The sequence below is a fragment of the Emys orbicularis genome, chromosome 1 (assembly GCF_028017835.1).
Source record: "Emys orbicularis isolate rEmyOrb1 chromosome 1, rEmyOrb1.hap1, whole genome shotgun sequence".
In the NCBI taxonomy this organism is placed as follows: domain Eukaryota; kingdom Metazoa; phylum Chordata; order Testudines; family Emydidae; genus Emys; species Emys orbicularis.
In genome coordinates this window covers 71,401,569-71,418,804 of record NC_088683.1, presented here as the reverse complement: position 1 = coordinate 71,418,804, position 17,236 = coordinate 71,401,569, and the positions used below count along the sequence as shown (strand labels likewise).

Here is a 17,236-nt window from a genome sequence, read left to right as displayed (position 1 = left end):
GAATACATTTGATCTCTCAGGCTTGTACCAAGTTCTCATAACTGGTTGCATGTCTCATACCTGGTGGCATAGTTCATGTACAATAACCATGGTGACATCCAGTAAGTAGGATATAGAAGAAATGCTTGGATCTAGCAGTATTCTTTGCTCCACAAAAACACTTAGTCCCCAGTTCTCCATAGCAGCATATGGATGCTTGGGCACAGCTAATAGATCTAGAAACAGAACAAAATGTGTTTTAACTTGCTTGTGGAAGCTATTATGCTCTAAAGTTATTGTAAGTAAAAGCTATAAACCATTATTAGGAGTGTTTTTCTTAATAACATCGGTGTAAAAAGTAAGCTGTTCATTTGAGTTCTCCCCTTACAATATTATCTATAAAAATCATTTTAATAAGCATCGTTTTCTTTCGTTCTTACTTCATTATTTGTTCTCTCATATTTTACGATTTCCACCTTGTAACACAGTCAATTATTGGATTTTTAATGGGAGTAGATTTTGTATATATTATTTACCTTTTAAAATATCCCCTCTGTTGCTTATTTATTTATATTAATTTATTTAATTCCATACATGCCTTACATGCCCCAGGTGCATTACACAAAACAATAACACAGACCTCTACCAAATACAAAATGAATTTTATTCCTTGATGACATTGACTTAGTCGGGGACATCTTGTATATCAAAGATGCATGTCAGTAAAGGCAATGGGTGACATCCAGGGAAGTGCTGAAGTAATACTTCACAATAACTACCTTCAAGATGACAGGTGACCATTCAAATTAAATTCTTAAAATAGAAGGTACGGTACATTGAAGCCCCATTCTGTGTGTAGTATTACTGGCAGACATGCTCTGAGGGAAGAAAGAATTCTGACAATTTCTCAAATGTATCTTTCCCTATTTCTCCTCCTAGGATTCCTGAAACCACTGGACTATTCCATAATGACTCAAAGGCTGACAAAACATAAAGATGAGAATGGGGACGGTCTTTATGCAGACAGCAGAAAGAGGGCAGGGGACTTCTCCCAATAGTATCTGGGCTCAACAAGTGGGCAGAGGAGAATGCAAGGTCCACTCAAACTTGACAGAGATTTTACTGTAAAAAGGTAAAAAGTAATGTAACTTGCCTTACGGATGGGAATAAACCTGGGTTTACTGGAGGATGACTTACTTGGCTTCTCTACCCAGCAGAATAAAAGTACTATATGGCTAACAATAATTCTATCAACTCTAAGATATACATTTCCCAAGGTTGCTTATTTCAGGTATAGGAAGCATACAGTAATATGTGGTACAATAGGCCAAGAAAATGGGCCACCAGTGGGAGTCTCACTGCGGAGATCGAAGAAACACTGTATGAATTTAGAACTTTGGCATGTGCCAGTCCCAAGTAGCTCCACACCCAGGTGATCATAAAGTAATGCCCAGGCTTGCCTCCATTGAAGTCAAAATAGTCACTGTCCTTGGGAGCAGGAGCAGATGCCAGTAGCTACTTCAATATTCAAAATAGCTAGAAGTATCGGAATTGCAGAGTCAGGATGTGATGCTGTGTGATTAAAGATGACCATTTATAGCTTTGATATTACCACTGTTCTACAACTGCAACAAATCTTGCACAGAATATGTAAGGTATCAATGGAAAAGTTATGATTTGCTAAGTATGATTATCTTGTTTATATGCATGTGTCATCTTTGTATTTGAAGTTATGAATATTGGTGACGTACTTGTATCTAAAACATGTTTGTTCCTGGCTGATACACCCCAGATAGGATTTACATTAGGGCTAGACAGCTATGTGTTGATGGCACATCAAGGACACGCCAATCTCATAATGGGCCATTGAAGAAACTCATCCTATCCAGATATCTCTTCCTGAGGATGCCTCAAACAGGCAGGGGTTCAATGGCCACTCCCTGCAATTCAGCAAACCATGTTGGGCCAGTAATTTCCCAGGCACCTGGGCTGTGGGCTTTGTTTGGGACAGTATATTTCCAGGCACATGATAGAGGATATAAAAGACACCTGAGACATCTCCATTTTGCCTCTTTCTTGCTCTAATTCTCTGGACTATGGATTTACAGCTAAAAGAAGCATCTTGAACTATGAACTGAGGATTTTCCAATCTTCTGGGGAAGTTAGCAGAGAGATTTTTGCAAATCAGCAGTCTATTCCATCACTGCTACAAATCTGATACAAGGACTTGGTAACCATTTGTATGTATATGACCTATTAACCATTTATAACTCTCTTCTTTTCTTTTATTAATAAATCTTTAGTTAGTTTACTAAGGATTGGCTAACAGTGTGATATTTGATAACATCTGAAATACATACTGATCTGGGGTAAGTGTCTGATCCTTTGGGATCAGTAAGAACCTGGTGAAATGGGTTCTATATTACTATATTAGATTGGGTCATCTGGATGGGAGCCAAGGGCTGGAATGCCTAAAGAGGACTGTGTTTGGCTTCTGTTTAACCAGTGTGGCACTGCAGAAGCTCTTTTGTTATGGGTTTGGTGACCCTAATTATAGAGTAAACCACCAGTTTTGGGGATGTATGCCCTATTTCTTGCAGTCTGCCCTGAGTGTGGCATTCTCAGTGTTGTCTATCCCAGGCACCAGGTCACACAGAAACTTCACCGGTATGTAGAAGTAGCTATTCTAATAACAAAAGATCTACCATTAAACAAACAAAAAAGTGTGACTCAATACTCCTAGACCTAGCTGCTACAGTAACTTCAAAATAACATTTTTTGAAACATTTTGAAGTGTACAGATCGTTTGGAATCACTGCAGTTCATTATAATTGACATGAGAAGCGACAAATCTCTGGCCATCATGCAATGAAGGAATAAGGATAATGTTTTTTTAATTACAGGTACAAACAATTGAGCCAAAACAGAGAAACAAAAGATCCTGGGTGAGATCCCAGTGAGAGTGGTGATATCCAGGCCTCACTGAAGTCAATAGCAAAACTAGCATTGACTTCCAGACCCTCCCAATCTATTGGAGAACTAACTGCTTTGCTAACAGCAGGTAGATTGTTAATGACAGGACACCAAAGCATTTATGAAGCCTCAAACTACTCGCATGTTAAAAGTTAAGCATGTGCGTAAGTGCTTTATGGGACTGACAAAGTGTTAACATAACAGTAGAGTGCCTGGGGGCCACGCTGGTTTCCAGAAAATATTGCTATGTTAATGCTCTTGGGTGCATCTGTGTCCTCCCTCCCATCCGTGGGAGACGGGAGAGATTCCGTGGGAGACAGGAGAGATTCCAGAAGACTGGAAAAGGGCAAATATAGTGCCCATCTATAAAAAGGGAAATAAAAACAACCCAGGAAACTACAGACCAGTTAGTTTAACTTCTGTGCCAGGGAAGATAATGGAGCAAGTAATTAAGGAAATCATCTGCAAACACTTGGAAGGTGGTAAGGTGATAGGGAATAGCCAGCATGGATTTGTAAAGAACAAATCGTGTCAAACCAATCTGATAGCTTTCTTTGATAGGATAACGAGTCTTGTGGATAAGGGAGAAGCTGTGGATGTGGTATACCTAGACTTTAGTAAGGCATTTGATATGGTCTCGCCTGATAGTCTTATCGATAAACTAGGCAAATACAATTTAGATGGGGCTACTATAAGGTGGGTGCATAACTGGCTGGATAACCGTACTCAGAGAGTTGTTATTAATGGTTCCCAATCCTGCTGGAAAGGCATAACAAGTGGGGTTCCGCAGGGGTCTGTTTTGGGACCGGCTCTGTTCAATATCTTCATTAACGACTTAGATATTGGCATAGAAAGTACGCTTATTAAGTTTGCGGATGATACCAAACTGGGAGGGATTGCAACTGCTTTGGAGGACAGGGTCATAATTCAAAATGATCTGGACAAAGTGGAGAAATGGTCTGAGTTAAACAGGATGAAGTTTAACAAAGACAAATGCAAAGTGCTCAACGTAGGAAGAAAAAATCAGTTTCACACATACAGAATGGGAAGAGACTGTCTAGGAAGGAGTACGGCAGAAAGGGATCTAGGGGTTATAGTGGACCACAAGCTAAATATGAGTCAACAGTGTGATGCTGTTGCAAAAAAAGCAAACATGATTCTGGGATGTATTAACAGGTGTGTTGTGAGCAAGACACGAGAAGTCATTCTTCCGCTCTACTCTGCTCTGGTTAGGCCTCAGCTGGAGTATTGTGTCCAGTTCTGGGCACCGCATTTCAAGAAAGATGTGGAGAAATTGGAGAGAGTCCAGAGAAGAGCAACAAGAATGATTAAAGGTCTTGAGAACATGACCTATGAAGGAAGGCTGAAAGAATTGGGTTTGTTTAGTTTGGAAAAGAGAAGACTGAGAGGGGACATGATAGCAGTTTTCAGGTATCTAAAAGGGTGTCATAAGGAGGAGGGAGAAAACTTGTTCACCTTAGCCTCTAAGGATAGAACAAGAAGCAATGGGCTTAAACTGCAGCAAGGGAGGTTTAGGTTGGACATTAGGAAAAAGTTCCTAACTGTCAGGGTGGTTAAACACTGGAATAAATTGCCTAGGGAGATTGTGGAATCTCCATCTCTGGAGATATTTAAGAGTAGCTTAGATAAATATCTATCAGGGATGGTCTAGACAGTATTTGGTCCTGCCATGTGGGCAGGGGACTGGACTCGATGACCTCTCGAGGTCCCTTCCAGTCCTAGAATCTATGAATCTATGAATCCTAATATGGGTAATTTCAGGAGTCTTTCAAAGCCCATGGACATGGTAGTAAACATCTAACCTATCATAGGCCATTATCCTCTGATCCCACTGAGGATTACCTAAAGAAACTACACCATCTGCTAAAAAAACTCCCTGACAAAGCACAGGAACAAATCTGTACAGACACATGCCTAGAACCCCGACCAGGGACATTCTATTTGCTACCCAAGATCCATAAACCTGGAAATCCTGGACGCCCCATCATCTCAGGCATTGGCACCCTAACATCAGGCTTGTCTGGTTATGTGGACTCTCTCCTCAGACCCTACGCTACCAGCACTCCTAGCTATCTTCGAGATACTACTGACTTCCTGAGGAAACTAGAATCCATCGGTGATCTTCCAGAAAACACCATCCTGGCCACTATGGACGTAGAAGCCCTCTACACCAATATTCCACACACAGATGGACTACAAGCTATCAGGAACAGTATCCCCGATAATGTCACAGCTAACCTGGTGGCTGAACTCTGTGACTTTGTCCTCACCCACAACTATTTCACATTTGGGGACAATATATACCTTCAAGTCAGCGGCACTGCTATGGGTACCCGCATGGCCCCACAGTATGCCAACATTTTTATGGCTGACTTAGAACAACGCTTCCTTAGCTCTCGTCCCCTAACGCCCCTACTCTACTTGCGCTACATTGATGACATCTTCATCATCTGGACCCATGGAAAAGAAGCCCTTGAGGAATTCCACCATGATTTCAATAATTTCCATCCCACCATCAACCTCAGCCTAGATCAATCCACACAAGCGGTCCATTTCCTGGACACTACTGTGCTAATAAGCGATGGTCACATAAATACCACCCTGTACCGGAAACCTACTGACCGCTACACTTACCTACATGCCTCCAGCTTCCATCCAGGACACACCACATGATCCATTGTCTACAGCCAAGCTCTAAGATATAACCGCATTTGCTCCAATCCCTCAGATAGAGACAAGCACCTACAAGATCTCTATCAAGCATTCTTAAAACTACAATACCCACCTGCTGAAGTGAAAAAACAGATTGACAGAGCCAGACGAGTACCCAGAAGTCACCTCCTACAAGACAGGGCCAACAAAGAAAATAACAGAACACCACTAGCTGTCACCTTCAGCCCCCAACTAAAACCTCTCCAGCACATCATCAGAGATCTACAACCTATCCTGAAAGATGATCCTTTACTCTCACAGATCTTGGGAGACAGACCTGTCCTCGCTTACAGACAACCCCCCAACCTAAAGCAAATACTCACCAGCAACCACACATCACTGAACAAAAACACTGACCCAGGAACCTATCCTTGTAACAAAGCCCGATGCCAACTCTGTCCACATATCTATTCAGGTGACACCATCATAGGGCCTAATCACATCAGCCATACCATCAGGGGCTCGTTCACCTGCACATCTACCAATGTGATATATGCCATCATGTGCCAGCAATGCCCCTCTGCCATGTACATTGGCCAAACCGGACAGTCTCTACGCAAAAGAATTAATGGACACAAATCTGACATCAGGAATCATAATACTCAAAAACCAGTGGGAGAACACTTTAACCTGTCTGGCCATTCTTTGACAGACCTGCGGGTAGCTATCTTAAAACAGAAAAACTTCAAAAACAGACTCCAACGAGAGACTGCTGAGCTGGAATTGATATGCAAACTAGACACAATCAACTCAGGGCTAAATAGGGATTGGGAATGGCTGAGCCATTACAAACATTGAATCTATCTCCCCTTGTAAGTATTCTCACACTTGCTTCTTATCAAACTGTCTGTACTGGGCTATCTTGATTATCACTTCAAAAGTTTTTTTTCTCTTACTTAATTGGCCTCTCAGACTTGGTAAGACAACTCCCACCTGTTCATGCTCTCTGTATGTGTGTATATATATCTCCTCAATATATGTTTCACTCTATATGCATCCGAAGAAGTGGATTGTAGCCCACGAAAGCTTATGCTCTAATAAATTTGTTAGTCTCTAAGGTGCCACAAGTACTCCTGTTATTTTTGCGGATACAGACTAACACGGCTGCTACTCTGAAACCTATCATAGGGTTCACCTCAGTGCTTGGAAACATTCACGTTTTTCCTAACGGATCGGCGGGTAGTGATTGATCTATTGGGGTTTGATTTATCGCGTCTAGTGTAGACACAATAAAACCAATCCCCGAGCGCTCTCCCATCTACTCCGGTATTCCCCCGCCGCGCGAGGCGCAAGCGGAGTTGACGTGGGAGCGGCAGCAGTCGACTCAGCGCCATGCACACGCCGCGGTAAGTAGACCTAAATACGTCGACTTCGCTATTCTCGTAGCTGAAGTTGCATATCTTAGGTCGATCCTCCCCCCTAGTGTAGACCAGGTCTGAGAGGGATTGGATCCAATGCACACTGAAGTCAACGGAAAGACTCCCATTGGTGTTGATGAGCTCTGAATCAGGCCCTGAAAATATTCACCTCCACAAAATGAAGGACCTCTTTAATTGTCTTCCTCCTCTTGGTGGTTTGCAATTGCTGTTATATAACTAGACTATTCTGTCAAAAATCTGAGTGCCAATGGATAAGTGATATTTTGCAATGGAAGGTCTTGATTCTGTAGATTTTGTTATTGCTACTCACATGGCCATTGTCTTTGAATAAAACTTCCGGTATATGCTTGATCTTGTGACATAAGAAAGGAATCCATATCCATAACAGGGAATTCAGTAAATTAAATGTTTGGTTCAGGAGCCACAGTGTTTCAGGTTCAAGTCCCAACAAAATAATCTGGTTTTACTTATTACACAAATAGGAAATTAGAGAAGGTATATTGTGTTGCTGAAGCTGCCATCCATTAAGATTCCTTCTGTATTTTTTTAAGGAACAGGGTGAGACACAGTTCTATCTTGACTTAACACAACAGCAAAAAAAGGTGATGATGCCCATGTTTTGATAGAAAGACCTTTCAAACGTTGTACTGCTAGAGACAGTTTTGTACTAACCACAAAATGTGAGCGGCTGAATATATAGTAGCTACTGTGTATGGTACATCCAGTTATTCCACTACCTATTTAATTAAATTCTTTGTAAAGCACTTGTGAATGTTTGATTATGTGGAAATCGCTGTAGAAATAGAAGTGCTTGTTATTAGTGGCAGAGAATAATAGCCTCATACAACATAAAACTGTTACTTGAGATTTCCTGATACAGCAGTGCAGAGAATCCTATGTTCTACTGACATAATAGAGGGCTTCCACCTCTTAACCTTCACAAAGACTAAATTCATGACTTAGAGGTAAAAACTATACAGTCAAAATAAAGTCACCAGAAATGAAATAAAGGAGAAAAGATGCCAGATCTTGACACTATAATGTACTGCACTGTCGAATGGTAAAAATACAATTATTCAATCGCAAGGAAAGCATTTGGATGTGTTTGATTGACATTCATCTCGCTGAGTGTCTAATGGAAAGCATTAACAGTAAAAACTACATGTAACACCACAGAATCTTATTTCCAAATATTTAATTGTCTTCATAATTATGTGAGTTCAACATTAGTATATAATTGCCTAATTTTATTAGTGATTATAGTCATGATACAAAATAGAAACTGTCAATTTAACATTAAACCATTTAAACTGGTCTTAAAGATCCTCTACCCTAAAAGTTGCATTCTTATCCTTACCTATGATACTTACACTCACACGCCTCTGATTTTGATTTAATCTGAACAAATAATGGTGCTTTTTCACTTTTCTCATTTAATTATGCCAAATCCCTTGACACCCACAACTGAGAAAGCATGAGGTCCTCATTCCTGCACAACTGAAGTCAATGGGAGCAGGATCAGACTCTAGGTGTGCTTAACTGGAAAGCAAAATTCCTGCCCCTCAACAGGGACTTTTCTCCCATTCTTCTGTCAGTCTCCTGCATTCGTCCACTAACCCATCGGCTTCTCCTTTTCCCCCATCAAGACATTCCTTATCCAATGAGAAAGTCGTTGGAGATACTTGTATACATTTTTATTAGTGTTATATATCTCTCTGTGGGTTTGGTGGTTATTGTACTACTGACTGAAAAGTAGCTAAGAGTTAAATCCTGTAGGAACTCAAAACAATGGCTGTGGACAGAGTCCAACTGCCTGGAGCTCTGATTGACAATACCAGTAATCCACTGCTGAAGATGACCTCTACCCCATCTGGAGAAACACATAAACCAGTTTGATTAGGTTCAGGAGGCCTGCTCAAAACCTCAGGAAAGCTTCAGGTGGGAACTTTCAAACAACGGACCTTTGAAGGGATAAAAGACAGCTGGTGTCCTGAGACAGACAAACACTGACTGGTGGGTCTACCAGTCTGGGAAGGGTGAAAAAAATAGTAAGAGAAAACAAAATCTATACCTATCCAAGATGCTATGCTCTCTTTCTCTGGGATGCAAATTTACTTCAAGCCTCTGGTGTCAATTTGGCAGCTCTGGGACACTGCTACTTGTGCATGTCCAACAGGAAGTAAAACCTTAACCCCCAAACCAGCTATTCATACTCTTTCCTCAACCTTTTTTGAAATCTTGGAACAGGTGGATGTAAAAGGTAAAACTGCTTTCACACAGCTTTAACTTCTGTGGCCAGCATATATTAGCAAATCACCCTAGATCTCACTGACTTTTGTAATAGCACTGATATTCTTCACCAGTGTACCCCATGTCTTAGTCATAAACTGGTCTTTTTTCCACAGCATCAGGTATCTAGCACATGTATTTATTATCCACGTTTTCCTGGAAATTCATAACTTTTGCTAGAAAAATCCCACTCTCTAAAACTGTTTTGAGTTAATTTACATTCTTCTGGCAATATTCTGTTTTCATTAATTTTCCTGGAGGAGGAGTCTAGCATTACAGTTTCAGGGACTTGCTGGTAGCATCTATTGCACTTCTCTCACACTAGTTATGAGTGACTAAGAGAAAAGGAGACTAAAAACAATTTATTCTATTCATGGTATATGAAACCTCAAGTATAGCTTTGCGCTTTGCCCTTTGCCAACTGCGCACATTGCAATCAACAACTTTATTAATTCTCTGTTCAAAGCTTCTTGTAATGTTTTATATGAAGGTTGCTGTCAAAAAAAAATTGTTTACAGCAAGGATTTATTCTGTTGAGACATTTCTGCCACCCAGTTCCCATTAATCTGAACCATTCCCTTGTACTGCTAATTGGTGGAGGATGCTTCTCTGTAGCAGAATACCTTTTAATGAGCCACATACACTTTAACGGGCATCAACTAGAAAAAGTCACAGTTCTGGCTGAAAGTGTTGTGCCCACTGCAAATTACAAGTAATACTTAAGATGACTATACCAAGAAATCAGTAAAAAAAATATTTCTCTCTATTTTTTCATTTTGTTTACTTCTAACAAAACTCTGTAAGCAGGCAATTCTACTTTTCATCTTATAGAATCATAGAATCATAGGACTGGGAGGGACCTCGAGAGGTCTTCTAGTCCAGTCCCCTGCACTCAAGGCAGGACTAAGTATCCAGACCATCCTTGACAGGTGTGTGACATTCCGTACCTTGGGGGAGCACCCTGTAACCCCCCATATTCCTCAGCTGTAAAATCTATCTTTTGTAGTCAGTAAATTTGTTTAACTGTTTATCTTTACCAGTGGGTTTGCCTGAAGTGTTGGTAATCTGCTCAGGTTTGCAAAGGCTAGTGTATGTCCACTTTCCATTGATGAAGTGGTGAACCAATTAATAACTTTGCACTGCCCACCTTGAGCAGTGCAAGACGGTATATTTCTGAGGTATGGTGCTGGGAGCTGGGGGGATTTTGCTCTGGTGCCTTTCTCTGTGTGATTCATAAGTGGCTCTAGGAGCATTCATGCAACATAGCTGGATGTAGTGGGGCTCCACATGCTGTTGTGCTGAGTGATCACTGTGCCTGGAGGGGCTTGCTGCTTGTCACTTGTCACTAGCAAGGCATTGTGAGAGACAGCCCAGGCTGGAGAGAGTTCAGGGGGCACAGAGGTCCCACAGTCCCAGGCTGCACCTTGGGGGGATCCTGTCACAAGATGTTTGTCTAACATATATATAATTCAGTTGCCCCCTTTCTTCTAAACAACCAGAGCCTAACTGAAAGCCCTCTAAAGTCAATGGAAGGACTCCAATTGACTTTAACACAGGATGGATAAAAAACAATTAAAAACAATAAAAATCACATTGCTTTTATTTAAAATGGGGTTCTTTGATTATGTAAATTATAATCTATTTTTCTTTTTTAAAATAAATGTGTTTAAAATAAAATCAAAATTTAATAAAAATACATTAAAGCCTAAACTTATTATAATCTCTCAAAACCTTTAAATAAAAAATAAATATTCTGAATCTATTAGCCACTATCAAAAACTTTGAGTTAAAGGCTGCTTTTCTATATAAAGAAAGAATCGGGGGGAGGGGGGAATCTAATTTTTGAGAACAAGCTTTATAAATATGGCAAAATAGGTCATACACTGTATTAAGAGCTTATTTAAGAAAAATAAATTCTATATGCTGTTATGTGTTTAATTTAATTCCAGTTACCATCTTAATGCAGCTTGACACAAATCATGAGGAAAAAGTTAATTATCTAGTAAATAAGCAATATATCATTCACCATTTTCTAACATACCAAAACGTGCAATTAATTGATAAAAATCTGAAAATATTAAGCTATATGGCTGCTTAAATAAATGTATATAGTTATAGTGTTGTACCCTCTTGAGTGGTAAGAAGATGTACCAAATCTAGTGTAAAGGCTCTATTTAGTTATAAATCAACATGTTTTAATGGGATTTAATGAGAATGCATCTTTCTTTAGAAAGTAACAAGTACAAATGGAAAAGTTGATTAAAATCAATTTAAATCGAGGCTTTTCACTTGGTGATTTAAATCGCCTTGATTTAAAATCAATCCATCCTTTTTCAATACTGCAGCAGAAAAGCACTTCTAATTTTTTTTAAAAATAAATTTAAAAGAATTGGACAAACTGGCCTGCATTCTCAGAAGTGACTAGTGAGTTTGGGTGTTCAACTTGAGATACCCCTTCAAAGAAAGGCCTGATTTTCCAAAACTACTGAATACCTGCCTTCTGAAAACCTGGCCCCTTTAAGCTGTCTCAAATTCGGCACCTAATAACTGAGGTACCCAAAATTATTAGTCACTTTTGAAAATTTAGGCCGCTATTTTAAGGGACTCCTGATGCCTTTACTTGAAATACTGTAAGCATTCAAACTCACACCAGAGGATAATCATATTATTTGGTGGCTCTTTGAACAACATTTCTATCTATCCATATTCTTATTTTGCCACTCATCACCATATTATCTGAGTGACTACCCTAGACAACATTCTTCTATACATAAGATATGCACTGAAAGGATATATGGACATAAGTCTATGGAGCTAGCATAAGGGTCTGAGTCTATATACCATTAGTTCAGTCAAAATCAAATAGCTTGTTGCGGACCCTGAGGAAAAATCACTGACACACAGCAGTTTATTGTTGATTTTTTTATTGCTTCTTATTGCATTACAAAGTATTACCTAACATTAACTGGCATAAACAAAGGCAGAGATTTTCAGGGAGCTTTTGATATAAACAGCAGATGCTTAATGCAATGTAAATGTTAAAGTTCCCAAGAGGAAAAAAATGATAGAGGGGGGAAAAAATCTATCAGAAGAAAAATAAGTAAAAAATAAGTAGTAATTGGAAAGAGAAACCATGATACCATTTGACACTTAGTGAAAGCCAGTATACAATTTAAGAAACTAAAACAGCAACCCATTGATTTAGTATTTGACATGCATATTATTAAATGACTTTAGATTTTTATAACCCCTGTCCATAGATCACAGCTTTACATTTCAAAGAATATCAAATCATTCAATGCTGAATTGAAAAATGAACTCCATGTCCCATTAAAGCTGAATTATGTATCATCTTGGTTGTATTGATTGGAATATGAACAGTCTTTTATTTTAAACAATATCTGAACATATATTATGAATTGCTGTGTAATAGTGAGTAAGAAAAAGTACCTTCCACAACATTTCTAGTGAAGAAAGATATTATAATGGTTTATATTAAAGTTTCTCTCCTTTGAATTCTACTACTTATATTCTAAATATTCTTCTTCAGCGTACACTAGATCAAAGAATGACACACAGACAGAATGAACACTGAGGCAGCGACTGAACTGAACTTAGGCTTTTGCAATTCCAAGTTACACTAGCAGTACATAATGTGCAGCTGCTATGACAGGTAAGGCACATATCAAAAGAAGAAATATACTCTTATTCCCAAATATTTGAAAAGGGGGATTTTGTAGCCTTCAGAAAATGCAGTTTACTAAAATACTAACTACTACATTTAGTAAATACTAAACGCACTGACATGATGGAAAATTGCCAACAGCCATTTTCCTAACACCACAGTTAATAGAGCATGAGGATTCTATAGCTCAAAACAACATGCAACTGATTACTGAATACTTCCAGTATGAATACTGCTATAAAGAAAATGATCACATCCATGCCACTGCCAAATTCTATCTTTCCACAACAAATCCAAGGAACAAAGCTTGTACAGAAAACATCAGAAATCCATATTATTTAAGAACTATAACAATGAGGTAAAATAAATCCACAGATCTATGATATATGATATAAAACCCATGTGTACTATAACAATAAAGAACATGTGAATATTTGCATCTGGAAATACTCTATGTCCAGAGTTGCATCCTTTATGTTAGTTTTGGGATAAAATATCATCAATTACTATCAGTACAGTTGAGATGGTGATCAGGAGTGAGGTGGGGGAGGTGGCCCATTACTCATACCACTTCTAAAGAACTCCATTTCTGCGATGTCATACTATCACAGCTGGAGAGAAAGTAACATTATAGCCAGTCATTTACACTGGACTCCTGAGGTCAATGGGCTTGTGTGGGCTGTGGACATATTCCTCCACTGTCATCTCTCTTCTTGCCTCTTCTAGTTGACAATGAAAAATAGATGGCACCATCTTGAAACAAATTCACTTAATATTGAAGCTCTCTAATGGGATTTTTTTAAGTCCTACTCTGATTACTCTAACACCTAAATTAACCTTTGTTTGATGCAGGGCCGCCTGGGGGGGGGGGCAAGTGGGGCAATTTGCCCCAGGCTCCGGGCCCCACAGAGGCCCCCACGGGAATATAGTATTCTACAGTATTGCAAAAAAATTTTATGGAAGGGGCCTCCGAAATTGCTTTGCCCCAGGCCCCCTGAATCCTCTGGGTGGCCCTAGTTTGATGTCTTGATGGGAGTTCTTTAATGGAACTAAAGATAATCTACTGCAATAGTAAAAAACAGATACATTAATAAAACTGTGCTCTCCTGTTGATTCTTGTTGAGTTATTTATGGAATTTAAACAGATTATATTATTAAAACTTATTTTCATTGATTTTGTCTTTAAAACGAATGCTAAATATCTTTCTGTGACATAACAGAACATAAGTTTAACTCTGAATTGCAAAGAAATGCCATATGCAATTTAATAATACAAGGCTCAATCATTAAATCCTTACTTGGGACTATAAGCTCCCCTCTTAAAGCATGAAGTAGGGTTGCCAACTTTCTAATCGCACAAAACCGAACACCCTTGCCCTGCCCCCTCCCCTTCCCCGAAGCCCTGCTCCTCCCCTTCTCCAAGGCCCATCCCCCCGCTCACTCCATCCCCCCTCTCTCCATCGCTCGCTCTCCCGCACCCTCACTCACTTTCACTGGGCTGGGGCAGGGGCTTGGAGTGCAGGAGGGGGTGAGGGCTCCGGCTGGGGTGCAGGTTCTGGGATGGGGCCAGGGATGAGAGGTTTGGGGTGCAGGAGGGGGCTCCAGGCTGGGGACAAGGGGTTTGGAGTGTGGGAGGGAGCTCCAGGTTGGGGCAGGAGGTTGGGGTGCAAGAGGAGGTATGGGGTATGGGCTCTGGGCTGGGGTGCAGGTCCGGGGTGGGACCAGAAATGAGGGGATCAGGGTGCGGGAGAGGCTCCGAGCTGGGGCCAAGGGATTCGGAGTGAGGGAGGGAGCTCCAGGCTGGGGAAGGGGATTGGGGTGCGGGAGAGGGTTCGGGGTGCAGGCTCCGAGTGGCACTTACCTGAGGTGGCTCCCAGAAGCAGCCGGTATCTCCCTGCAGCCACTAGGCGCAGGGGTGGCCAGGAGGCTCCGCACACTGCCCTCACCCGCAGGTGCCATCCCCCGCAGCTCCCACTGGCTGCAATTCCCGGTCAACTTCTGATATTTCTGTACCTTAATAGCTCTCTCAATATACGATTCTTAGGTGTTCTCTGTATCAATTTACTTATGATACCACTTTGCCAAGTCAACGGAGGCTGAACAATTCACCAGATTCGCATAGCTATATTTGTATTATCTAATATGTGAAATGTATGTTTGAAATGAAATAGAAATACTCTAAAATAAGACAGCTAGCAAAACTTCCCAAAGCTGTAAACTGCATGTGACCAGATGAATCTTATTGTTCTGAATAAAATTTTCTGCTAGTGTGAATATATTTATCAGACCATACTGTGGACAATACACAGGAAACCTCGCAGTGTATAAATGAAAGTTATGCTTTGTGTCTTGGTTGCAGCTTCAGTACATTGTACTTCACCAAATTCAATGACAGCAGGAGAACTGGGAGAGGTGACTGGAAAACCAGAGGAAGACAAGATAGAGGAGCTAAGAGAAACAGGCCAGAGGGAGACTGGATTACAGCCGAAGAAACTAAGATTCATTGCAGAAGTAACTGAAAGATACTGTCACAGGATACTGAGAAATGTGGCATGAGAAACTGAAAAATGTTGCCAGAGGGCTTGAGAGACGTGGTTGAAGTGAATGAGAAACACTGCCAGGCAATCAGAGACAAGACTAAGACAGGGAAATGAAAAATTTGGCTGGACCTGCTGATAAGTGAGGCCTTAGAAGCTGAGGAAACATTGCCAACACATAGATATACAGGGAGCAGCGCCTTGTAAAAAAGAGGGAGAAGGTGGTGATGCAGGAAGAATGTCTGGGCTTAATTTTAAAGAGGATCTATTTTCACTTGTTTGGGGATATTTTGTCACAATACACCTGCTGCTCCTCAGCCCCACTCAAACTAAAGCATTTGTATATCCTCTATTTATACAACAGGGTGAAAGATAAATCCCCTTGAAAAATCATTTCCACTGCTCAAGTGTAAGTGTTGAAGTATCAAGCTGATGGTACACAACATGCTGAAATAACATGTGATTTCAATCATTTCTTGGTTATTAGCTAGATATTTTAACACTTTAAATATTTTTGCCTTCTACCTGTTCAACGAGTGTTAAGCCAGTAGAGCAGCAGAGAATGACACAGGAGCAACAGAGGCCAGTGTAACTTTGGGAGAACAGTGCAAGTGGCTTCAGGATTACTGGAGGGAGCAGCTGTACCAGCCAAAGCAGTTTTGGAGAGCCAAGTACATATCAAAGGAGTGGGAAAGAGAACTTCAGGGCTACATGAGCAGCTCAGAGCACCGCAGGAAGAGCCAGGAGAATCAGAGCAACAATGGAAGACCAGGGGAACACTGTAAAAATGTTTGTAAGGGAGTTTTCAGGTTGTACCCCTAAGGGCAGCTAATCGTCAACAGGAGCCCTTACTCAGTATCTTTCTGCTTTGGCTGCAGTGGGTTTCAATGACCTCAGTTTTTAGCTACTAACTATGGTACCTCCATTTGACTGTTTAAGGAAATCAGGAACCCTACCGTACCTCCCTATGTGGTTTAACTATCCCATACCCAGTACTTACCCCATGACTAGCCTAATACCTCATACATATACTCTTCTGACACCTCTGTAATTGATGAACCAACATTCAAAGGACACATTATTTGCAAGGGGAAATATAGAGGAAGAATATAAAAGGAAGGGGAAGATGGATTTGGAGGGGGTACATCAGTAACACCATACAACCCACAAGTAACATAAACCCCAGGGTGGATTTCCCTCGATTCACAAGTCCAGTTTATTACTCACTAGTGGGCTCCGTAATGTGGAGGATCCCACATACCTTGATCCGTCATTGCAGGCCTGAAGATGCTTAAGTGCAGCAAAGCAATGAGGGCATCTAGTCAGCCTGAGGACGAACCTCTCTGCAGCAGTAATAGGCGTTACTCACAGTGGAAAAAGTCCCCATCGTGTAGGGGGCCTCCTTGGTGTTTCCAAGACCTTTTGCTCTCTCCCAGAGTAGTTCGGCAAACCCCTTTCAGGACAAAATAGGCAACACCCTAGGCAGAGGGAGACAGTCAGGGGATCGCCCGGTTCACACTTGTAACACTGACACTCCTCGGTGAGGCGTCGGCAGCAGGGATCAAACCTGGGACCTCTTGATCTTAGTGCATGAACCTCTATTGCCTGAGCTAAAAGGAACATCTCTGTCAGTCGAAGCTGTGTCAGGCTCATCAAGCTCT

At 40.8% G+C, this 17,236-nt stretch overlaps 1 protein-coding gene across 1 annotated transcript in view; it reads right to left on the bottom strand.

Moving 5' to 3' along the window:
* TRHDE (thyrotropin releasing hormone degrading enzyme) overlaps nt 1-17,236 on the bottom strand; it is a 305,481-nt gene that overhangs the window by 166,054 nt on the left and 122,191 nt on the right. The window contains exon 4 of the mRNA XM_065423079.1: nt 61-215. Coding sequence (XP_065279151.1) covers nt 61-215 — 155 coding nt within the window. The remainder of the gene's footprint in view (nt 1-60; nt 216-17,236) is intronic.